This window comes from Lithobates pipiens, unplaced genomic scaffold (genome assembly GCF_037356315.1).
Source record: "Lithobates pipiens isolate NorthernLeopardFrog02 unplaced genomic scaffold, aLitPip1_a1.2 Scaffold_25, whole genome shotgun sequence".
In the NCBI taxonomy this organism is placed as follows: Eukaryota; Metazoa; Chordata; class Amphibia; order Anura; family Ranidae; genus Lithobates; species Lithobates pipiens.
This window is the reverse complement of record NW_027507787.1, coordinates 120301493-120327101: the sequence shown is the minus strand read 5'-3', so window position 1 is coordinate 120327101 and position 25609 is coordinate 120301493. Positions and strand designations below refer to the sequence as shown.

Sequence of the window (25609 nt, the reverse complement as noted above, 5' to 3'; positions counted from 1 at the left end):
CAGTGGGAAATAGGGGGAAACATGGAAGGAGGGAAAAAAAAGGGTCCGCTTATCAAAGCCCATTAGATAGGGCCAAAGTACTAAATATGAGCACAGGCGCAATTCAGACAATGTGCTTATATAATTTACAATAGTAATTAATAATAATTCATGTACAAATAATCAAATAATCACATTGTTCAAAAAATAAAAATAAAATATGTGTATATAAAATAAATAAACATATAAATAGAAGAGCATATATTAATGGAAAAAAAAACGTATATTATCCCTGTTTTCCGATGAAAATATATACTTTTTGCCTTTTCCCCCTTTTTAGCTGGACTTTTAGCCCTCTACGGTCTACTGGTGACATTTGACCTGTGGGGTGGATGAATGGTGGTATTTTCAACTGGCAGTGATTGGAGGTGGGTCGTATGGTGTAGGGTCAATGGTGTCCGCTATCTAAAATGGTTCTCTCTTATAATGCGTTTTGTTGTTTTGTTTTTTCATTTTTTTATACTTATGTTGATTGTAATCTTTGTATATCTTTTTTCAAATTTAGAGATTTTACTGTTGAATATTCGCACATCCCCTGATGAAGCTTTTCTGCGAAACATGTCGGGATAATGTGCAATAAGATATTTTCATCCAGTATATTTGATTATTTAGACCACCACTGCACTGCACTGTATTGTACTGCTGCTGTTTCTACATTTATATGACATTTTAATCCTGAGTTTAATAAAATAAATTGCATAATTTGTTATTAAAATGTTTTGTCCTTTTTTGTTTTGCTTTCTTTAACAATAAGCACCGTCAAAATCCCTTTGATCTTTATATTATTATATATTTTTTCTTATTCGCTTTTAAAAAAATTTCTTCAGGAGTTCATTGGTGGTTACTGCTCAGTCCTTCCTTTTTTAAACATTGCATGACTGTCTCTCTCTACGAATTTACTATAGAAAAAGAGTTTTACACCGATTTAAACATGTGTTTTTTCAACTCTTTTTTTTTTTTTTTTTTTTTTTTTTTTTTTTTTACATTTTTGCTCCAGATTGTTCCCCATATTCTGTTTGACTTTAACAGTGATTTATATGATAAAACATAACATGTTTTTGGATGCAATTTAGTGGAGTTGCTAAGCTTACTATTGCATGTGCATAATCTCAAACAAGTTGAGCGTAGAGCTGCAGTCAGTACCTAACCCAAGTTTAAAGCTTCAGGGAGTGCTTGAAATTACCACAACAAATGGTGCCATGCATAACCAGAATCTGAGTCGCCATCTCTCCAAAGATGCATTTCCATGGTTTATTGTAAGTTTGTAATCAAAGTCTACAATGTCATAAAGATCAAGCTGCTAACAATTCAAAGCCTTTCAGGGTCCCCTTCCTCGGCGTGATTCAGTAACATGCTCAGTGTTGTTGCTAAGCTTACTATTGACAATGTGCATAACCTTGCCTTTTTGATATTGCAGATTTATTACCTGACTTTTTTATAACTGAATTTTTCAAGTGACAGCTGTATGTCTGTGTCCGTAGGCAAATCTTTAAGCAGTTCTTGACTAACAGAGTTTTGAAAGACCCGAAGCAGAGGCGCTTCTTCAAATCCAATGATCTGTATGAATTGTTCACATTGAGCAGTCCAGATGCAGGTCAAGGAACAGAGACCAGTGCAATTTTTGCAGGTACCAGTAATTTTAAATATGTGTGTCAGTTATGGCTGTTAAAAGACTACAAGGCATAAACCATATTACCTTTTCATTTAAAGGATATGTTCACCTTTGGGAACATTGTTACATGTTCCACCTGTTTTTAAGATGAAGCATGTAACGGTCCCACTGCTGCAGCTATTCCCTGAACCACTGCCTCTAGTGACAGCTAGCTGGAGATCTTTTCCCCTGAACTTGCTGTCACAATTTAAAAAAAAGTCAGCAGTGTGGGGCTCCACCCACCCGACTGCATCATTTCATTCAGAGTTCTGGGAATGAATGAGCTACAAGTACCGACAGCCTTTGCGGCTGACGGCTTGTAGTTCTCAATGAACTATCAGGGCGCTGTTGAGTGCTCTAGGTAGTTAGTTCATTGTTTCTTCCTGTCAGTGTATAACTGCTTGCCTGTACACGGTACAAGCAAACAGCTTACCTAGACAGTCTTCACGAATCCTGCATTGTACCCCTAATCTACTGATTGGGGGTACAATGCTTTTCAGGTTCGTAGTAAAAACAAAAAATTGCAATGTGTCCAATCACAGCTGATCACGATGTAAACCGGAAGAGACATTTTTCGAGTTTTCCTTACTCGCGTCTGACAGACGCAAGTAGAGGAGAGCCAATCGGCTACTCTCTTGACAGAGTTCTGCGCTGATTATCAGAGCAGCCCCCACCCACCTTTCCCTGAGGATGCCCAACCAGGACCACCAGGGATGCCACCCATGCCCATCAGTGCCATCTATCAATGCCCATCACTGCCACCTCATCAGTGCCCATCAGTGAAGGAGAAAATATACTTCTTTACAGAATTTTAAAACCGAAAGTAGAAAGTTTTTTTTTTTTTTGTCTTTTTTTTATTTGTTTAGCAACAAATAAAAAACCCCAGAGGTGATCAAATACCACCAAAAGAAAGCTCTATTTGTGGGAACAAAATGATAAAAATTTAGTTTGAGTACAGTGTAAAATGTAATTTTTGGTGACATAGGTCCAATAGGAAATCATATCTAAAGGGATATGAATCTGGAACAAAGTTTAAGATCCTTGTAATGTATGTAGAATCACCCAGGGGAATGTTTTTTTCGAAATAAAGTTGGGTTTACAGTGTTAAAGTGTTTAAAGTGTTACTAGACCCACAGCAGTAAAATCAGTTGGTATATGCAGTAAAGCATGCTTGTTATACTTACTGCAGAACCTAAAGTTAAAGTTAATCTTCTGCATGTGTTTTATCCTGTCTCCTCTGATCTTCCCTTTCTTCCACTGTTTCCAAAAAATAAACTGATATTTACAGAGCCAGGGGACAGGCTGCACATGCTCAGTTGAGGTAAGACATTTCTTGTAGTTGGATACCAGGTTTGCACACATCTCAGGAAGCATTTTGGTCAACTCTTCTTTACAGATATTCTCTAAATCCTTAAAGCGGAGTTTCATCCAAAAATGTAACTTGCGCATATCCGGTTCCTCTCCCACTCTGGTGTCACATTTGGCACCTTTCAGGGGGGAGCAGATACCTGTCTAATACAGGTATTTGCTCCCACTTCCGGTTATAGATCTCTGCAGAATCTGGCCCCTCCTCCATCCCCCTTGCTGTCTTCTGGGTGTCTTCTGGGACACACAGGTCCCAGAAAACACACAGGGGCCAGTCAGGACAAGCACTGTGACTTGCGCATGCGCATTAGGGAACCAGGCTGTGAAGCCGCCAGGCTTCACTTCCTGATTCCCTTACTAAAGAGGCCGGCGCCTCGACTCGGGAGCCTAGGGAGGGGTTTGGCTTTGGGTAAGGACATGGCGGGGGCCCTGGACAGGTAAGCGTCCGTATTTTAAAAGTCAGTAGCTGCAGTATTTGTAGCTGCTGACTTTTTTAATTTTATTATTTTTCTTCGGCGGAACTCCGCTTTAAGGTTTCTTGGCTGTCGCTTGGCAACTCAAAGTTTCAGCTCCCTCCATACATTTTCTATAGGATTAAGGTCTGGAGACTGGCTAGACCAGTGGTCATCAACCCTGTCCTCAGGGCCCACTAACAGGCCAGGTTTTATGTATTACCTTGGGGAGATGCAGACTAGAATACTGCAATCACTGAGCAACAAATGATATCACCTGTGATTGTATTTCAGTTATCTTGCAAACCTGGCCTGTTAGTGGGCCCTGAGGACAGGGTTGATGACCACTCCTTGACCTTAATGTGCTTCTTCTTAAATTACTCCTTTGTTGCTTTGGCAGTATGTTTTGGGTCATTGTCATGCTGGAAGACCCATCCATGACCCATGTTCAGTGTTCTGGCCGAGGGAAGAAGGTTCTCATCCAAGATTTTTGAATACAGGGCCCCGTCCATTGGCCTGTACCTTTAGCAGAGAAACCGCCCCAAAGCATAATGTTTCCACCTTCGTGCTTGACTGTAGGGATGTTGTTCTTAGGGTCATAGTCAGCATTTTTCTTACTTCAAACAAGGGAGTTGAGTTAATGCCAAAGAGCTGAATTTTGGTCTCAATCTGGCCACAGCACTTTCTCCCAATCCTTTTCTGAACCATGTGGATTTTCACTGGCAAATTCGAGTCTGATCTGCACATGTGCCTTATTGAGGATTGGGACATTTTGAGCGCTGCAGGATTTCAGTCCTTGGTGACGTATTGTGTTACCAATGGTTTGTGAACTGCCTTGAGATCATTCACAAGCTCCTCCTGTATAGTTCTGGGCTGATCCCTCACTTTTTTTTCATGATCATCCTTACCCATTGAGGCGAAATCTTGCATGGAGCTCCAGACTGAGGGTGAATTGATGGTTTTTTTTTTGTATTTCTTTTATTTGCGAATAATCACTCCAATGATTGTCTCCTCATCTCACGTTGTCTTCTCACCAAGCTTTTGCTGATTGTCTTGTAGCCCATTCCAGCCCTGCGCAGGTCTACAATATTGTCCCTGATGTCCTTTGACAGCTCTTTGCTCTTGCCCATGATGGTAACATTTGAATGGAAGAAAGAGATTCTGCGGACAGGTGTCTTTTATACGTATAACGAGTAAGGGGTCGATCCCGGCCCCTTACCACGTGATCAGCTGTCAGCCAATGATGGCTGATCACGTGATCTAAACAGAAGCTCGGTAATTGGTATTTTTTTTCCCCCCTCACGCTGTCAGCCAAAAACCCGGCTTCTGTCAGAGGGACATCGGTCCCTCACTCAGAAAGCTTCAGTTGTGCCCTCCAATGTCACCTACCAGTGCCCAGAGTGCCACCCATCAATGCCCATCAATGCTCACCAGTGCTGCCAATCAATGCAAATCACTGTCTAATAATCAGTGCTGCCTATCAGTGTCACCTACCAGTGCAACTTATCAGTGCCACCTCTCAGTGCTCATTAGTGCCGCCCATCAGTGCAGCCTCATCAGCGCACATCGGTGAAGGAGAAAAATGACCTGTTTTCAAAATTTTAAAACAAACTATGAAAGGTTTTTTTTTTCAATATTTCGGTCCCTTTTTGTTTTATTTAGCAAAAGATAAAAAACGCAGCAATTAAATACCACCAAAAGAAAGCTCTATCTGTTTGGAAAAAATTGTAAAAATTTAATTTGGGTAAACTGTAGCATGACCGTGCAATTGAATTCAAAGAGTGACAGCGCTGAAAGCTGAAAATTGGTCTGGGCAGGAAGAGGGTTTAAGTGCCCAGTAAGCAAGTGGTTAAATTGGCAGGCCTAAGCTGTGCACCACATAAGCAAATACTGTTTCCAGTATATAGGAGCCAGAATTATTGTTGGTTGGTGTGACAGACCTAGCCGGGACACAGGCTTTTTGAGAGGACTGAGTGCGAGCCTCTTGCCGATCGATTATGGGCCCTGGATTTTAAGGGGCACAGGGTGAATGAGAACCCCACTATAATCTATGCTAGTCAGATTCAATGCTGTATATATGTATATATAATGTGTGTTGTCTCATGCTGTTGGGACACACACTATCAGATGCTAATGTCATTAACTCCAGACACCTGTCTGAGGTGTAAATGAGTCTAGTCTGAGTATTGAGTATTCACACATTGTTGTTTGTGCTAATTAACCCTGTGTTTATGTTTATAGTAATGTTTTTTGAATTGTGAGCAAGGAGCCGAAAAGTCTTATCCCTTCAGTCAAACTAGTCTGAGTGTTGATTAGATAATTAGCTCATGCTAATTAGGTTAGGTTTTAGTCACCCCGCTGTATATATATTTTGTGTGAGATCTCAAAGGTCATTCCTGATGTCTTCCAAGGCTGGTGTCGTCTAGTGCTTGGGGGTTCCTATAGCCAGATCCATTGGACTTGTGTTCCAGGGCTAGGAAGCTGTATATAGACAGAAGCACTCAATCGGAGTGTGGGATCGGTTCCGTCACAGTTGGTAGGGGATCAAATACTTATTTTACTCACTAAATTGCAGCTCAATTTATAAAATTTGTATCATGTTTTTTTTTCTGGATTTTTGGTTGATATTCTGTCTCTCTCATTTAAAATATACCTATGATAAAAATTATAGACCCTTCAATTTTTTGTAAGTGGACAAACTTACAGTCTGCAGGGGATCAAATAATAATTTCCCCCACTGTAAATGGAAACCCATTCTACAAAAGTCTATATTAACAAGTCAAACATTTTGATCAGCCATTTCATACGGCACAAAACATAGGAATCACATAATCAATGTGTACTGTTCATTGAGCTGAGTACATGCCTTTATCTAGGATTGGTCCTCCCTCTTTCCTGTAGGATTGGTGATCTTGAGGCTGCTGTTTCTTGTCATATTTGCTTTTTTATTTGAGAATATGTATTTCAGGGCTGCTCATTTTTGGTTCATCCAAACTGTAGGCATTTAAAGTGCAGGGTTAATAATCCTCTCTTGAAAAATAGATGGTATAAAAGTAGAATTCCAGCTTCAACCTAATTATTCTTAAAAATTCCCCTTCCCTCCTAACACCTATGCTGCTTAACCACTTAAGCCCCAGACCAATTGTCAGCCTAAAGCCGCGTACACACGGGCGGACTGTCTGTCCAACTTAGTCCGCTGAAACACATTTCAGCGGACAGTCCGCTCGTGTGTGGGCTTCAGCTGACTTTTTCAGCGTGCAGTCTGGCGGACTAAGTATTTCGGAATTTCCGTAATATTGTCCGTCCAACTTTGGTTTCAGCGGACAGTCCGCTCGTGAGTAGGCTAGTTGGACGGACTAAGTATGGCGCATGCTCAGAAAGGATTTACACGGAGGAAGGTTGCATTGCTGTGTATTGGACTTCCTATTTCTAGTCCCGTCGTACGTGCTGTACACGTCATCGCGCAAGCTTTCAACGGACTGTTCATCGTGTGTGGTCAAGTCCGTTCATTCAAAAGTAGGACGGACTGTCCGTCGGATTGTCTGAAGGACTTCGTTGGCCAGACAGTTCGCCCGTGTGTACGCGGCTTAAGGACCAGAGATCTTTTTACAATTTCGCACTGCACTGCTTTAACTGGTAATTGCGCGGTCATGCAATGTTGTACCCAAAATAAATTTGCGTCCTTTTCTTCCCATAAATAGAGCTTTCTTTTGATGGTATTTTATTGCCTCTGCGATTTTTATTGTTTACGATATAAATGGAAAAAGACTGAAAATTTTGAAAAAAATATATTTTCTACTTTTTGTTATAAGAAAAATCGAATAAACTCAATTTTAGTCATACATTTAGGCCAAAATGTATTCAGCCACATGTCTTTAGTAAAAAAATGTCAATAAACGTATATTTATTGGTTTGCGCAAAAGTTATAGCGTCTACAAACTAGAGTACATTTTCTGGAATTTACACAGCTTTTAATTTATGACTGCCTATCTCATTTCATGAGGTGCTAAAATGGCAGGGTAGTACAAAACCCCCCAAATGACCCCATTTTGGAAAGTAGACACCCCAAGGAAATTGCTGAGAGGCATGTTGAGCCCATTGAATATATATTTTTTTCTGCTGCTTCTCCTGACTTTTTTTGGAGTCTAGCCGCGTACGGCACCCCGAAAACCAATCACTGCCTTCAGGATTTCTAAGGGTGCAAATTTTTGATTTCACTCCTCACTACCCATCACAGTTTCGAAGGCCATAAAACGCCAAAATAGAACAAAACCCCCAAAATGACCCCATTTTGGAAAGTAGACACCCCAAGCTATTTACTGAGAGGCATGTTGAGTCCATGCAATATTTTATATTTTGCCACAAGTTGCGGGAATATTACAAATTATTTTTTTTTTTTTTTGCACAAAGTTGTCACTAAATGATATATTGCTCACACATGCTATGGGCATATGTGAAATTATACCCCAAAATACATTCTGCTGCTTCTCCTGAGTACGGGGATACCACATGAGGGGGACTTTTTGGGAGCCTAGCCGCGTACGGGACCCCGAAAACCAAGCAACGCCTTCACGATTTAAATATAAAACGCTACCAAAAAAACTGTTTGCAATCACAGGGATCAGGCCTGACTCTGCGAACGCTGCAGTTATGTGTTTAGTGTTTTGTAAGTGACAGTGATCTATCGATACTGCACTTGGGTGGGCTGGGAGGAGGGGCAAAACGCAGGTGCTGGCAGGTATCTGGGCTGATCCAGCTAACAATGCGTTTTTTTGGAACCCTAAACTACTGGGGATGCTAGTATAGATCTGATCAGATCAGATATTGATCTGTTCAGATACTATACCACCATGGGAGGTGTATGCTTTGCGCGTGGGTGTTAGCGGTACTGGCACTAACCTGGCGCTGCCTGGGGCGACGCAGACCCTATCTGACCCTAAAACCTAATTGATATCACCCGCCGGGTGATCAGGGGGTTAAACATTTAGTGGGTAATAAATGGTGGGTGCCCTGATGCTATAAAAAGCAAACTAACTAACCAGCGTCACCCTTAACACTTATACGGTGATCACTGGTGAAAGGGTTAACTAGGGGCAATCAGGGGGTTAAAACCTTTATTAGGTAGTATATGGGGGTCCCTGACGCTATATAAAAACCTAACGGGGAACCTAAATACCTAAATAACTAACTGGCTAACCAGCGTCACCAGTGACACTTATACGCTGATCGCTGGTGAAAAGGTTAACTCTAGGGGCAATCGGGGGGTTAAAACCTTTATTGGGTAGTATATGGGGGTAATTAACGCTATAAAAACCTGGTGGTGAACCTAAAAAATAACTAGCTACCTAGCGGCACCAGTGACACTAATGCAGCGATCAGAAAAACGATCGCTTAGTGACACTGGCAAAAGGGGGTGAAAGGGTTACCTGGGGGGGGGCAATCAAGGGGTTAAACCTTTATTAGGGGGGGTAGGGGCTACCCTGGACCTAACACTAACTGCCCTGACACTTTTTACAGTCACAACTGACACTAAATGCAGTGATTAGTAAATAAATGATCACTGCAATCAGTGACACTTGGGGGGGGGTGATCAGGGAGTGACTGGGGGTGAAAGTGTACCTATGTGTACCTACATGTCAGTGTAGTGTTGGTGCACTTACTAGGATGTCTTCTCTCCTCGCTGTCCGGTCAAAAAGACCGCCTCGAGGAGAGTGACATCACTTCCTCCTGCCTGTTTACACTACACAGGCAGGGGAAGCTTCTCATTCGCCAGGAGCGATCGAGAGGGGATGGCCAGAAACCAACGGCCATCCCCTCATCCCGGATCGCTCCTGAAGGGAAACGGACGGCCGCAGCCAGCTGGAGGGGGTCCGAACGGACGGCCGCAGCCAGCGGGAGGGGGTCCGAACGGACGGCCGCAGCCAGCGGGAGGGGGTCCGAACGGACGGCCGCAGCCAGCGGGAGGGGGTCCGAACGGACGGCCGCAGCCAGCGGGAGGGGGTCCGAACGGACGGCCGCAGCCAGCGGGAGGGGTTCCGAACGGACGGCCGCAGCCAGCGGGAGGGGTTCCGAACGGACGGCCGCAGCCAGCGGGAGGGGTTCCGAACGGACGGCCGCAGCCAGCGGGAGGGGTTCCGAACGGACGGCCGCAGCCAGCGGGAGGGGTTCCGAACGGACGGCCGCAGCCAGCGGGAGGGGTTCCGAACGGACGGCCGCAGCCAGTGGGAGGGGGTCCGATCAGGCCCCCCACCCGCTGGAAGGCATGCACGTACAATGGCACGGACAGCCGTGCCATTGTGCCGATGTATTTTTACATGCGGCGGTCCTTAAGTGGTTAACCTGTGTAAAAGAGATGTATATACTTGCCTATTTTCAGACTGGTCCAGTCCGGTTTTGTGATCCCACTCTACTTTATCATCCAGAGGCACCTGCAGGGGAGAAGGAGGAGCACCATTAACAACGGGGACGTGTAAGCCTATGGGTGACATCACCACTCCCAAGCATTCCCAGTCATTGTTGAGCGCTTTCTCCTCTCCCCTGCATTTTCGGATTGCTGATGTAGGAGATCACGTGACCAGACCGAAGTGGCTAAGTATAGGTAAGTATACAGTTTTCTTTTACAGAGCGTACGTGCTAGGAGTGGGGAATGGACATTTTTAAGACTAATAAGGTTGAAGCTAGAATTCTACTTGAATAAAGCGCACTGACATTATTAATGTATTTTTAAATTGCACGTTACCTAAAAGCAAGCAGTTAAAAAAATGCAGCGGATGAAAAAAAGCGTAGATGTGAATATGTTCCATAGGAAACCATGTTAAATGAACTGTAGTGCGCTCCTGCAAAAAGCGCCAAAAAACGCATAGGTGTGAACCAAGCCTTATGGTATATAAAAATTGACTCCTGCTCAATCAAGGAATTACAGTTCTAAAACCTGTTCAGTACCCTTAGGTTACTTGGTTTGTTTGTTGATGACCTCAAGATAGTCCCAACTTTAGTATTTGGTGATATTCAGATGGCAGAAAATCATCCTATGGTTCCAGAGCAAGGAAATTTGAACCACTTGCCGCCCGCCCTATAACAAATAGACGGTGGCAAAGTGGTTGCATAATCCTGACCGGACGTCATATGACGTGATCAGGATTATGAGCCGCTGCGCGCCCCTGGGGGCGCGCATCGCGGCGATCGTTGTTGCGGGGTGTCAGTCTGACACCCCGCAACTACGATCTCGGTAAAGAGTCTCCGACGGAGACTCTTTACCACGTGATCAGCCGTGTCCAATCATGGCTGATCACAGTGTAAATAGGAAAAGCCGGTGATCGGCTTTTCCTCACTCGCGTCTGTCAGACGCGAGTAGAGGAGAGCCGATCGGCTGCTCCTCTGACAGGGGGGGTCTGTGCTGATCGATTATCAGCACTGCCCCCCCGAGGATGCCCACATTGGACCACCAGGGACGCCACCAGACCACCAGGGATGCCCAGGACAAGGTATGCCACCCTAGACCACCAGGGATTCCAGTCAGTGCCACAATGGATGCCAATCAGTGCCCATAATGGATGCCAATCAGTGCCCACAATGGGCATCACTGATTGGCATGCATTATTGATTGGCACTGATTGGCATCCATTAGTACAATATATTAGAATACAATGCCGCCTATCAGTTCCCATCTGTGCCGCCTATCAGTTCCCATCTGTGCCGCCTATCAGTGCCCATCCATGCCGCCTATCAGTGCCCATCCATGCCCACCTGTGCCGCCTACCCATGCCCACCTGTGCTGACTAACCCATGCCCACCTGTGCCGCCTATCCATGCCCATCCATGCCAGCTATCAGTGCCAATTTGTGCCACCCATCAGTGCCGCCTATCAGTGCCACATATCGGTGTCCATCAATGCCACCTCATCAGTGCCACTTCATTGGTGCCACCTCATCGGTGCCCATCAGTGCCGCCTTATCATTGCCCATCAGTGTAACCCCATCAGTGCCCATCAGTGAAGGAGAAAACTTACTTATTTGCAAAGTTTTGAAACTGAAACAAAAAAAACATTTTTTTTTTCAAAATTTTCGGTATTTTTTTTATTTCTTTAGCAAAAAATAAAAACCGCAGAGGTGATCATATACCACCAAAAGAAAGTTCTATTTGTGGGGAAAAAAATGATAAAAATTTCATTTGGGTACAGTGTAGCATGACCGCGCAATTGTCATTCAAAGTGCGACAGCGCTGAAAGCTCAAAATTGGTCTGGGCAGGAAGGTGTTTAAGTGCCTGGTATTGAAGTGGTTAAAGTAGCAGATCAAATATATATTTTGTATAGATTAAAGTTGCTCTTTTTAGCAAATGCCTCATGGAAAAAACAATATATTTTTGAGATTGCAAAATAATTGACAAACTTTTATTTATTTAGAAAGACTAATGTCTGCAGACTGCCAGCTGGATAGCAGTTGTTTATCAGTGCATTACATATACTGCCACATATGGCCTTAAAGCTGTGCCTATTTGAGCTTTTCATTTCTGATTGCTGCAGTTGGTTTGTTATTCAGCCAGCAGCTATAAGACTTTGTCTTCCATTTACTTGCTATAGAATTAATGAAGTACGAGCAGAACCTTTTTTTATGTTTGGTATACAAGTTAAGTTATAAAAGTGTTTTTCCTTTTTAAGGGACTGGCTCTGATGTGAAACTCTCAAGACCGCCTAAAAAACAAATAAGGGGCATTAATAGTGTAAATGAAGAGAATTCCCCTATCACTGTAAAAAACAAAAAGCCAGTGCCATGCAAGTCTCCATTGTCTGCCACTAGTACCTTGTCCCTTTGCTCTGAGGGCTTTCCACAAGGTGGCTTCCCAAAAAACCCTGATTTACAAGCACATCTTAGTGAGAACCTAAAAGCCGTCAAAGAACACAGTTCATCCGCAGAAAACAATCACCGAAAACACAAAGCCAAGACAAAACACCAGGATAAAGGGAAAAGACTAAAAGATGGTAATGGAGAGAGGATTTCGCATTTACTGAAGCAAAAGCCATTCAAGAAGGCAGAGAATGAGGAGCAGCAGGAAAAACACAAGTCAAGTGATGACTATGTTTTGGAAAAATTGTTTAAAAAATCTGGTAGGTTATGCCTTTCCTTTCTATATAAAGTATGAGGGCTGCATGTGACTTTTACAGTTTTGGCTAAACATAATAATATAGTGGTGTTTCAGAATCCATTTTATTGGCCAGGCATGTACAGCATAGTCTGTCTTATATTTAAGGTTTAAAAGTTTGAAATGGCTCTCAGTGTACTTCGCACATGGATAAACATGAATGCTTTTCTGTGCAACCCCACACACAGATAGCTATACACTGACACCTGTTAAGATGACAATAAAATAATCAAGACTTATTCATACACCCAGTTATTATATACATATGCTAAGATATACATATAGATGTGAGATCTGTACAGTTCTATAAGATGAAGTAGTATCAATAGTGCAAATTGGTAATTTGGCAAGTAATACCCCGTACACACGAGCAGATTTTCCTTCGGAAAAAACTTGAATGGTTTTTCCGACTTAATTCCGCTCAAGCTTAGCTTGCATACACGCGGTCGCACAAAAGTTCTTGCTTTTACTTTCGACCGTCAAGAACGCAGTGATATACAACACTATGACGAGCCAAGAAAATGAAGTTCAATGCTTCAGAGCATGTGTCGAATTGTTTCCGAGCATAAGTAGGAATATTCCAGTCTGAACTTTTTCCCACCGAAAATTTGAGAACCTGCTCTCAATATTTTGCTGGCAGCAATTCCACCAGCAAAAGTCCGATGGAGCGTATGCACAGTCGGAATTTCCGACCAAAAGCTCAGATCAGACATTTGATCGTGGAATTTCCGATTCGTGTGTACGGAGCAAAAGAATTCTGGTGTTCATGAGTCTGACAAGTTGAGGGAAGACGCCGTTCAACTGCAGATAGGCTAAATACCTTTAGTTTGTATGTGTGCGTGCATGTTTTCAAGAGGATCTGAATTTTAGAAGCTGGATCTAAGGCAAGAAAAAGACCAGTAACGGGTATTGTGCCTTATTCTGCATGGTGCATCTGTGTGAAGACAGTCAGCTTGGTAGACGTAGGTCTATGCTTTTTCATATCAAAGATGTCAAAGCTAACTCCATGATGACTTGAGGGGGTGTGGTGATGAAGCAGCAGTAAAGATGCATAAATCAAAGATCCACAGAATGAATGACAGGAGATCATTTCACTTCCAAGTCTTGAAATTCATAGGATTTCCTAGGCACAGGAACTGCAGTGCTATTTTTCAGGGGATTAAACGTACATCTTACTTAGGCACAATAACATTCATTTTTGTTATTTTTTTTCCGTTAAATGTTTTTATTTTAAAAAAAGAATAACCATATAGGATGAACAAAATGTATAATCAAACAGGGTGATTCCAGATATTAGAAGCTAGTAATAGCGCGTTATAGGCTTAAATTGTAATCTTTCTAACAGTTCTTGAAACATATTAAGAAAATCCCTCATGTCCTGAGATCCCTTATCAAGGTTAGGATTATGTTTGTCGATGATTGAACTTCTCTAGTGTCCAGCCCCCGATATCAGAGGGGTCTTAGCTTATATCGGTATCACTGTGGACATCCAGAGATGCTTGGATTGTCGTCTGTGTATTGGGGGGGTCTTTCCTTAGCTTCCAGAGCAAGAGGCAAGTATAAACTGTGTAGCACCAGTAAGGAAATGGCATATGTTCTGGGCCTGGAATAACCGAGTCCGTCTGAGCGGTATATAAGTGTGGGGGAACTGGGGAGGGAGGGGGCCGAGAGGTGGAGGGGGGATTTGGGTAGAGTATGCGAATCAGTGGCCTAAGAAAAAAAGGGGGGGATCTCTCCAAATTCCACAGAGGGAGGACCAGTTGCCCACCCATGGTGTGGTGTCGCCACCATGCAGCTCAAGGTGTCGCTAAAGGTTATTTCCATATTCTTTTAGCTAGTATTTTTGCACAATAACATTTTTATGTCTTCTCTTTTAGATAACAAATCTTCAATTTCATCCACTTTACCTTCTACAAATTATTTTCCCCAGGTGTTCATAGTGTCATGAAGCATGATATTATTATGGATTCCTCAAATCCAGACTATGTGCTTGTTGAACAAGAAGCAAGTAGAGTGGCCCAAGAAGCACTACGTGCCCTAAAAGTTTCCCGTCAACGCTGTAACGTAGCCTCTTCTGGAATCCCAACGTGGACCGGGACAAGTGCTGGTGCCCCGCCAAAAGCTAGGTGGGAATTTATTTTGAATTAAACAGTAGCTTACCTTTAAATTGCAGAAACATGAATGCAGTATATTATGCTAGATTCATTGGCAACCCTTTATTAGGAGTTATTTTTATTGAAAATGAAAATACAACCCCAACTTCAGTCTAATTATATATGTAACAAATATTGTGACTGTTATTGCCACTTTTTAAATCTGAAATTTTAGTTAAAATGTTTTTTCTTCCTCATACAGTACAGGATAAAGGATGTGTAGTCCTAGACCATGGGTTATAGCTTTTCTGAACCCCACCAACATATCTTGCTGTACCCTTATATAACCTCACCCACTCTGTGGGACTCCAATTTTTTGCTAGTGCTCTTAGGTATTGGATCTCTTCTCCTCTGAGCAGTTTGTATACCAGTTGCTTTTATTCTTCACTACTTCAGCTAAAACTTCTATCAAGGTCCAACTGCTTATTGCTTCAGGGCTCAGTAGAAGTTTCCTAACTTGAGAACCATACCCAGGGCCCCCGCATTAGTGGGCTAGACTGTATAGTTTGCTTCAGGTGCTGGACCCTGTATTCTGCTCCCACCTTGACACGTGGTGCAATTAGTGTAGTAAGCCACCGGGTCAAAGACCATGGTCTGTTACTATGGCAGCCAGACCATGAACACATCTTTGGAGGATTACCCATCATGACAGATGAAATTTGGTCCCCTTGGGGAACCTGCAGCATGGATAAAGACAGGATTTCCCTGTAATGTTAACCATATCCTGTTGCAGGTTGTTATTTCACTTAGTGTAAAATCCCCCTTTGTAAATTTCTCTATGACATGGGCAGAAGGTAATTACTACATTTTTAAATTTGGTGGGTTTTTCACACACAGCATTGCTGCTTGAATGATGATGTAATTTCCAACGCATTCTGGCTGATGAATTTTGGCTCACCATTTTCCCTGCAAATTAAAGGGTAATTGACAAGAAACTGGACAGATTTGTGACCAGATCCAGGGATCCTCTGGCCTTCACGATAGATGCGCTGGTGATTATTTGAACCATGTTTAGTCTCGTATATTCCCTCCAGTGTAGCTTTTCCCTCAATCAATCTGCAAGATACAGGGGAAGCTGATTCCCGTGATCCCTATTGACACAGGAGAACTTAGTACACAGACATACTCAGACTCCTGGGGGACGAGCCTTGGCCTCTTTGAAACAATTCATACCCCCAGTCATAAGGCCTTCTATTCCACCCTGTTCTCAGTTGCTGGCTTTATTGGCATGGCTTTTGAAACTCAGATTCTGGAACATAAGAGCATTACAGATTCTGTCAGTCCCATCTTGCTCAAAGCGAGAAAATCTACTTCTCATAAGATCTGCAAGAGCAAGCACCCCATCATTCAGAAATTATCTATTCTTCTCATCCTGGACTTTAAGTTTGATCTAGACCAGCATCTGTACGCTAAAGAGACAGGCCTCTGCCCTATCTGTTCTGTTCCAACCATCTTTGGCTCATTGTTAATCGCAAGGTGTGGCTCATGTTAATCTCCTACTGGGATTTCTTTGAGATCTGAATCTGGTACTTTCAGTTTTTCAGAAACCTTTCTTTGAACCAATTGTGAATCCACCATTGGAGGAACTTGCCAATAAAGTGTCCTTTTTGGTGGCCATTACCTCTTGTTTTTAAGTTGGCATCTCTTTCTTGTAAAGATCCTTATCTTGCATATCGATAAGGTGTTTCTGAGACCTAAACCCCACCTTCCTTCCCTAGGTGGTCTCTTCTTTGCACTTAGATGAGAATATTATACTCCTTCCCTCTGTTCTGCCCCTGAGCATGCCAAAGTGATTTCACTCCATTGTCTGGATGTGTTCAGAGCAGTCCCAAGAAGGATCATCCTGCTTTCTCCTCCACCTTAGCTGGTTGGCTCAGGCAGCTCATTTTCAGGGCCTATGCCCTTGAACAAAGGTTCCCCCCTTCCTTATGGGGGCCCATTCCATGAGATCTGTATCTTCATTGGCAACATCTCGTAGTCCTGCAAAACTGCCACCCGGCCTTCTGTTTATACCTTCTCAAAGTTTTACCAGCTATATTGACAAGCCTCTGCTGATGCAAAGTTTTTGCCTTGTTCAATCACTGGTAGCAGGATATAACTTACCGTCTATGACTACACATCCTGTGTCCTTTACCGTACTCCAAGCTTGCGCATTTTTTCTTTTACCTATTGCTGCAGTCGCATACCTGTAATGAGCAATGTCCCACATTCTTCATGCTGATTTTTCCTAAAGAAATCTTCTGTCCTATGATGCCCAGTCCTCTTCACAGCTCTGAATTTTTTTTAGCACTGCAGGGTTAATACTTAAGGTCTAACAATGCAGTGCATTTCAGAAGCTCCTGACAATGGCCTGACCCTTCCTCTCCTCTCCTCCACTGTTCAAAGTCTGTTTATTGATTTCACTAAATGTAATATGATTTTTAAGTGGCGGAGAGGATTCTGTAATTCCCCAAGGGGACCAAACATTCTTACATTCAGTGAAATTTGTGAATGGACTTTGGTCATTGGAGGAAAGGGGAGGAGGTGGCCGTCCTTTGTCAGGAACTTCTGAAATATACTGAGTGTTAGAACTGAAGCTATTCACCTCTGCTGCATGGAAAGTTTTGAGCTGTGAGTTGGACTGGGTATCATAGGACAGAAGATTTTGTCTGGAACTATAAGCCTGCAGGATGTGAGACATTCTTCATTACAGATACATTGGGTGACTGCAGCAGTAAGTGGGGTAAAAAAAAAACTAAACTTCAGATTTAATATTTTGTATTGCAAAATAGTTGATATGTTTTTATAGCCCTGTAGGCACACTGCACAATGACTGAAATGCCTTTATTTAAAAGAAATAAAATGATGAATTGCTCGCCTATGCTACTTGACATTAATCTTGTGCGAGAGTTTCCTAGGCTTTGTGTTTGGGATCATTGTCTTGCTGAAATGTCCACCCTCGTTTCAGGTTTCATCATCCTGGTAGATAGCAACAGATTTTTATCAATAATGTCCTGGTACATTTTTTCATTCACTTTTGCTTCAATAAAATAAAGTTTGTCAGTACCTTATGCTGAAAAACAGTCCCACACCATGATGTTCTCACCTCCAAACTTCACTGTCGATGTGATGTTTTTGGGGTGATTTGCAGCGCCATTTGACCTCTAAACATGGTGTGTGTTATGGCATCCAAAAAAGAGTTCAATTTTGGCCTCATCTGACTATATTCTCCCAGTATTCCACAGGCTTGTCGAAATGTTGTGCATTTTATTACTTAATTTTGAGCTTATTTTTTTTGGTTTCTGTGTATGTATGGACTGCATTGGTTGTTACCGACATGTGGTAAAAATGTAATGTCAATAACACCTTTAGAAAAATAGGAACGTGTTCAATACATATTTTACACACTGTATGTATTAGGGTTAGCTGTTATGATCATTTAATTTAAAAAAGTATGTTAATGTCCATAAATATAATATAACTTTGTTGTAAACCGTGTCCTCTAATGTGTTGCTATTTTACAGTGAAACCAAAAATACTTTTGTAGACTTTAATTTACTTGAGTAGCAGAATAACTAGTTATGTAAAATCACAGAAACTATACCTGACATTTTATGTATAAATCTGCATTTGAATGTTTATTTATTAGCCGCACGCTTGTTTTCTGTTATAACAAGTTCAAGTAATAACTATGAAGGGTATATGGTACCTCTAATGACCTTTGTCAGTTTTCATCCAGTTCTACTCTGTCTTCTGTCTACATTGCATATGTATTACATATACAATACAAAACGAAAAAAAAACAAAAAAGGGAAAGTTTTCAAAAAATGTAAAAGAAAAATATGCCAAAAAAAGTTCCATACCCTTGGACTAATAGTTTTATGTGATCTGGATTGCACATTCTTGAAATAGCCTATAGGTGGAGCCATCTGATTTAACATCCATTTAATGTTTCTAGTTTTTGTGACTATGAAAAGCCAATGATTCCTTCAAAAGACAATAGGTATTTGCTTTTTCCTATAAGTTAAAAACAAAACCAGTTCCGTCACAGAACAGAAATAACTTTTCATATAATATGAAGTTAAGTTGATATTTGTTTTAGAGTTTTAGCATGCTTTGGAACCTATCTGCTGTCGGTGTTCATTTTTATTTGATCATTCTACATTAACTGCATTTGTTAACCCCCACAGCAGCGAAAAGATTTTAATCCAGAGGCAAGGGCTGAGCTTTTTTATTACACCATGTTCTATTGTAAGGCATACTTTTTTGATGCATTTGTGATTTACTCAGATTTACTTTAATTGTGTTTTTTGGGGTTCCTGTTTTCTTAATATTATTAATGCTCACTTTTTTTTTTTTTTTGATAAGATTCGGACAGCAAAAGAACCCACTATTGCTTCGACCTGCTATTTCAGAAAGCAAGATCCCGCGGGACAAATGCAAGGTAAAAAAAAACAAAAAAAAACAATGCCTTCTATGACACAATACTATCTGGGCCTGCGTTGATGGGCTTTGAGGGTCTGGTTCTCCTACCACTGATCTGTACTGTTTTATTTCACTTCTAACTGGTAATAACATTTCAATTATTTTTAAGTTGTGATATGCATGATATGAACAGCCAACCTGCCTAATTTTATCCAGACATTGATGTAATCCATAATGCCACCCCTAATTCCAAAATGTCCTAGTTTCTGGCATGTTAGTGTCCCTGACAGTTAAGTGTACAAGAGTTGTATTTCTGATTCTGCTTGTTTCAGTTGTAGTTTCTAAAGGGTGAAGGTATGCGTTGTTATGTTAAACATGTTTTCCTGACGCCTTCATGGCAGCACACACACACTGGGTTGTGACTCCGCCCCCACAACCTGACAGGATTGGATTAACTATAAATTTGAAGGGGAGACACCCTGCTGCATTCTCTTTTTTATCCTCACCTGACAGGTTGGACGGATGGAGTTTTCCTGTTACAGATGAAAAAGCCTCTACCGCATTCGCCCCAGCAGGTTCAAGCCTCTCCTGTTTGGAAGTCCCTCCTGTACAGTCTCTAAAGGAGCTTCTATGGAGGGAACCCCCGCTCTGGTGGTCTCAAGGGGCTACTGGATTTCTGGCATTACCAAAGCTTTAAAGAAGCTTTTTTACCTTTGCAGTGGACTCCCCTTCTTCCTTTGCCTATTAATTCCTCTTATTTAAATAATATCCATCTTTTATTCCTATAGTAAGTGGTGGTTTATATTCCCTTTTTTTCTCTACCTTTGGGATTGCTGTCTCTTGAGAGGGTTCTACTCTTGTTTCTGCTAAAAGACAGGGGATTTGCGTCCTGTATTAGACCTCAAGATGCTCAACAAGGATATCAAAGTGGAGGCTTTCAAAATGGAAAACCTTCAATCCATACTTCTAGCAATAAATCTGGGCGATTGGATGCTTTCAATAGATTTATCGGACGCTTATCTGCATATACCAATTCATCCGGCCTTTCAAAAGTTTCTCCTGTTAGCCATAAACCAACATCATTTCCAATTCCAGTGCCTCCCATTCGGCATCTCTTCGGCACCCAGGACATTTAAAAAAGTATTGTTACCGTTGGTGGCTTTCCTCAGAGAAAAGGGATTACGCGTCCACCATTATCTGGACGACATCCTACTTTTAGCAAAGGATCAAAAGACGTTGATTCATCACCGAGAGATCTTCCTTACAACCCTCCAGAAGTGGGTGGATAATCAATTGGGAAAAGAGCTGTCTGCGACCCACACAAAATATGATATTTTTAGGGGCAGATCTAAACACCAAAACAAACAAGATACAGCTCCCACAAGAGAAGATCCGGCCTCTGATACAGAAAATGCAGAAGCTGCTATCAAGGAATCACTTACCAGCCAGAGCCTGTCTGAGTGTCCATGTCCGCAACCATACCCATGGTGCGATGGGCACAGTGACACATGAGAACCTTACAGAACTCATTCCTCAGGCAGTGGGATGGAGTCTCAATGCATCAGCCCATCTTCATCTCCAGATCGGTGAAGCAATCGATATGGTGGTGGACGCGCCCGAGCAATCTCAGGAAATACAAACGGATAGTCCCTCCAGACCCAGAAGTAGTCACTTCGGATGCCTGCCAGAGCGGTTGGGGGGCCCACTATCAAGACCAGGCAGCCCAGGGCCAGTGGCATATTCAGGCTCAAGGTTTGGTCTCGAACATTTTAGAGCTCAGGGAAGCCGTTTATGCCTTGAGGGCATTTGCACCATTTCTGACGGACAAGAATGTGCTCATTCGAATGGACAACCAAGTAGCAGTGTCTTATGTTCAGAAGCAAGGGGGTACCAGGAGTGCCACCTTGATGGAAGAAGTTCGGCCCATCTTGGAATGGGCTCAGATACATCTAACAAGTTTAAAAGCAGTGTATGTCCCAGCGGCACAGAACATACTACCCGACTGCCTGAGTCGAGAAACGCTATCCAACAACGAATGGTGGTTGAACCCTCGGACTTTCTCCCTCCTTACGGAAATCTGGGGAACGCCGGAAGTAGATTTAGCAGCCACTCCGACGAATACCAAGTGCCACAGATTCCTGTCAAGAGGTTAATTACCATCGGTGGAGGGAGTGGACTGTCTAGTTCACCCATGGAACTTCAAGTTGGGGTATATATTCCCTCCAACTCCGTTAATTGTGAGGTTCCTATCCAGGCTTAGGAGATCCTCGGTGACGGTATTTACGATTATTCCACTGTGGCCGAGGAGGCCGTGGTTCACGACTCTTACAGCTCAGCCTTCAACCTCCAGTTCCTCTCCCAATAACTCCGGATCTTCTGTCTCAAGGTCAATTTTTACATCCTGCATCAGAGAAATTGCACCTGATAGCCTGGAGATTGAGAGGGCTAGACTAAGAGCGCAAGGCTGTTCTCATGAAGTCAACCCTGATGCAAGCCAGGAAAGCCACTACCAATACCATCTATTCAAAGGTTTGGGGAAAATTTTGCTTCATGGCACAACAGAAAGGATGGAATTCCCTTTCTCCGCAACCCTCACAGGTCCTGGAATTCCTCCAGTTGGGGGTCAACAAGGGTCTAAGCTTAAGTACCCTAAAGGTTCAGGTATCAGCTCTGTCAGCTAAAACAGATACTAAGTGGGCATTCCACCCATTGGTAATCCAATTTACAGATCTAAACATTAAACCCCCCAGGAGGCTAGTCTTTTCATTATGGGATCTTTCAATAGTTCTCCATGCTTTCGCTTCTCCTCCGTTTGTTCCATTTGAAACTATCTCTTTATGGGACTTGACTTTAAAACTGTCTTTTCTCATTGTGATTACATCAGCTAGGAGAGTCTCGGAGATCCAAGCATTAAGTTAGTTCTCTTTCCTGACAAAGTAGTCCTCAGACCTTCCGATTCCGAACACTTCATACCCAAAGTGGCAACTTCCTTCCATTACAACCATCATTCTTCCATCCTTCACGGACGATCAGGGTAATCCTCATCCACTAGATGTCAAAACAACCATCATGAACTACTTAACTGCTACCACCTCTTTTAGGAAAACTAACTCTCTTTTGATCATTCCCCATGGAACCAGGCGTGGGCAAGCAGCCTCCTCATGCACTATTGCATCCTGGTTAGTCAGAACCATTAAAAAAGCTTACTCCACCCAGCATATGGCGATTCTTGAAGACATCAGGGCTCATTCAACTAGGGCAGTGGCTACCTCTTGGGCAGCGTATTGCAGGGTCTCACCAGAGACAATATGCAGGGCAGCAACGTGGTCCTCCAGGAATACCTTTATTTCCCACTACAAGGTGGATTCTGCTCATTTATCCATGGCCGACTTTGGCAGATCCGTCATTAGAGCCAATTCTTCAGCATTATAAGGAATAAATTATTATTTTACTTGCACCCACCCAATTGGCGAGTTATTTCCCAGTGTGTGCTGCCATGAAGGCGTCAGGAAAATGGAAAATTGTATACTCACCTTTCCGTAATTTTCCTTTCCTGACGCATCTTCATGGCAGCACACAGTTGCCCTCCCTGTTTCTTTTGTGATGATATTTACAGAGAATGCAGCAGGGTGTCTCCCCTTCAAATTTATAGTTAATCCAATCCTGTCAGGTTGTGGGGGCGGAGTCACAACCCAGTGTGTGTGTGCTGCCATGAAGATGCGTCAGGAAAGGAAAATTACGGAAAGGTGAGTATACAATTTTCCATTTTCTGTCAGTACCTCTGCTCTTTCAGTTCTTTAGTGCTTCTGCTGTTGTGTTCTGGCAGAAGGCAAGCTGACTATAGTTCCTGCAAGGTGCTGTAGGATAAGCAGGTAATATATAAATAAAGAGTAATGGCGTTATGTTTCAAGTAACTGTTTCAATATGTAGAAAATAAGTAATTTAACCCCCAGAATATTGGACACAGCTTGTATACATCAAGCATATGTTTTTATTTAAGGTCTAGCCAATTCTGTATGGGTTCCTTAACCCTAAAAAACACAGGGCTTTTTAAGTCAGTATTCTTTTTCTAATGAGATCAACAAAACCGCATTTATAGACTTTTAAAATGCAATATTTTAGATAACTACTATTTTGTTTGTAATTCCAGGACTCCAAGATCACAAAGCAGCTAGATGTGATTAGGACTGCTACTTCATCCCATTTTAATGGCGATACTCAGTCCAAAGAACCCACTACTTCTGCATTGTCGTCCTCTTCTTTGCTTGCTCGCATGAAGGAAAGAAATCATCTCTTGCTCCCTTCGAGAGAAGACAGTGAAACGGGAGCTACAACAACAGACTCTACAGAGCATGATGAGCTTCTCGCAGATGTGAGAAACTTCATAGCATTCCAAGCTCACAGTGAAGGTGAAGCCAGCACACAAGAACTACTTCATGAGTTTGAGAACAAACTTTCTCCCTCACAGTCATGTGTCTTTCGGGAACTTTTGCGTAGGCTGTGTACTTTTCATCGGAATAGTAATGGTTCTGGAGTCTGGAGGCTAAGACCTGAATTCCGCTGAGCATTCCTTTTCAAACTTGCCATTTTAAATGTACAGCTGATATTAAAATTACTGAAAACTTAGCACAGGTGCAAAAAATGGTGTTTGTGCAGTCATAAGGGCAGATATCAAGTTGGTGCTTTATCTGAACAGACACAGCTGCAGTATTACACAATGTCAAAATGCTTCTCTGTTCTGTTCAATCTATATATACCATCAACATTCAAGATAAAGTGTTGAGCACACAGACTTAATGGTTCACTTTACAGGTGTCTGGTCAAGTGCCTATGGTAAATTTATTTTTTCTAATTAGTTATGTTGGTGCTTACATGTAAAAGGGGACAGGGGAAAATGGTTCATGTATAGTAGCAGTTAACCACTCTACTTTGCTGCTAGTGGATTAAAAATAGTTTTAATGTCATAAAAATGATTCTGTAATTTGTGGTTCTACCATTGTTCATTGGGGACACAGCAGACCTTTGGAGTATATAGGCTCGAATTTTAGAGATTGAACACTGTGCTAAAGCAACAAGACATTCCTCCGCCATGTGTCTGTATATTCCCTCTGTATAGAACTTGGTTTAGCTCAGTGCCCTAGGAAGTAAGATGCCTCTCCCTAACTTGTTGGTGGATCAGTGTTTTTTTAGAAAAACTTCTGCATCCCGAGCCACAGTCAGCCATTGCATGCACCAGGTAATTGCCCAGGAGTTGTCCACTATGGCAGGCCATACATGGGTTGAATTCCAAAATAATTTTCTTTTGAAAATGTTATCTAAGAATTTTCTTTTGTATTTTGCACCATTAGTGGGCTTCAGCAACAGCCGATTTCCGTGCAACCATCAAATTTGAGTAATCAAGCATGTTGGAAATTCTTTGAAAAACGAATGATTTTCGAATCCTTGATGGGAGAATTGTGCGAGAAATTATTGTAATAAAAAAATAAATGCACATGTGCAAGAAAAGGTCATTCGCAGAAAGAAAAGAAGATTCCCAGCCACGAAAATTGTTTTCTGTAGCAACAGGAGGTGAAATTGAGGGCTTGGTTGGTCGAAATTTCAAAATCAATGGTGGCACTATCGGATCATAAAACGCATGAAATTTCTGATTTTCAAAATAAATTTCTTTCTAAATTCGACCATGTATAGCAAGCCTAAGACCCCATTCACACGTGAGTGTTTTGTAGCCTGAAGCTCAAAGCTACAAAACTAAGCAAGCAAACATGTATTTAAATAGTGGCAATTTGCATATGAACAGTCAGGTGCTTGTAGCAGAATAAGGCATATTTTGATCACATAAACTTGAATATGCCTGTAAATGTGAACTTTTACTGTTTTTAGCCTTTAAGATCTTGTCTTCTCCGCCTACTACCTTACATTGTCTAAAACAAAAACTACTGAAGCTTCATGTACATGCACTATTTTGCATGAAAAAAATTGTCAAATAAAAATACCTGAAAATTTCTCTTTGGCCTTATGACTGTCCATTTCTCTCCAATGGTAATTACGGTAATCTTTAGACTTTTCTTCATTATGCTTTCTTTTTTTTTCCACGGGTGTGCAAGGCTGGTATTTGATTTATACATTTGTTAAGCTATACTGTAATGCTGTCATGGCCTCAGCTACAAGGTTTTCAGGAGGCTGCATGACGCAGCCTTGCCTGAACCTATGGAATGGAGATGTTTGAAGAGTTTTTCCTAAAGCTTCAGAGCTCTTACGGTCTGTGCAGAGGGGTATAGCCCAAAGGAAGGTGGTTTTCCTCTGTGTGTAACTTGTTAGAATCTGGGCCTATACTCCGAAAAACTGCTGTGTCCTCCAATGAATTACTTCCAAAAATGACTGTGAATGGACAAAAAGGTCTCTAAGG

At 42.1% G+C, this 25609-nt stretch overlaps 1 protein-coding gene across 4 annotated transcripts in view; it reads left to right on the top strand.

Moving 5' to 3' along the window:
• ERCC6 (ERCC excision repair 6, chromatin remodeling factor) overlaps positions 1 to 25207 on the top strand; it is a 426222-nt gene extending 401015 nt beyond the window's left edge. For all 4 annotated transcript variants that reach the window (XM_077454825.1, XM_077454823.1, XM_077454824.1 and 1 more), the window contains 5 exons: positions 1521 to 1666; positions 12165 to 12611; positions 14577 to 14772; positions 19147 to 19222; positions 23354 to 25207. In XM_077454825.1, coding sequence (XP_077310951.1) covers positions 1521 to 1666; positions 12165 to 12611; positions 14577 to 14772; positions 19147 to 19222; positions 23354 to 23767 — 1279 coding nt within the window. In that variant the 3' untranslated portion in view covers positions 23768 to 25207. The remainder of the gene's footprint in view (positions 1 to 1520; positions 1667 to 12164; positions 12612 to 14576; positions 14773 to 19146; positions 19223 to 23353) is intronic.
• Positions 25208 to 25609: the final 402 nt, after the last annotated feature.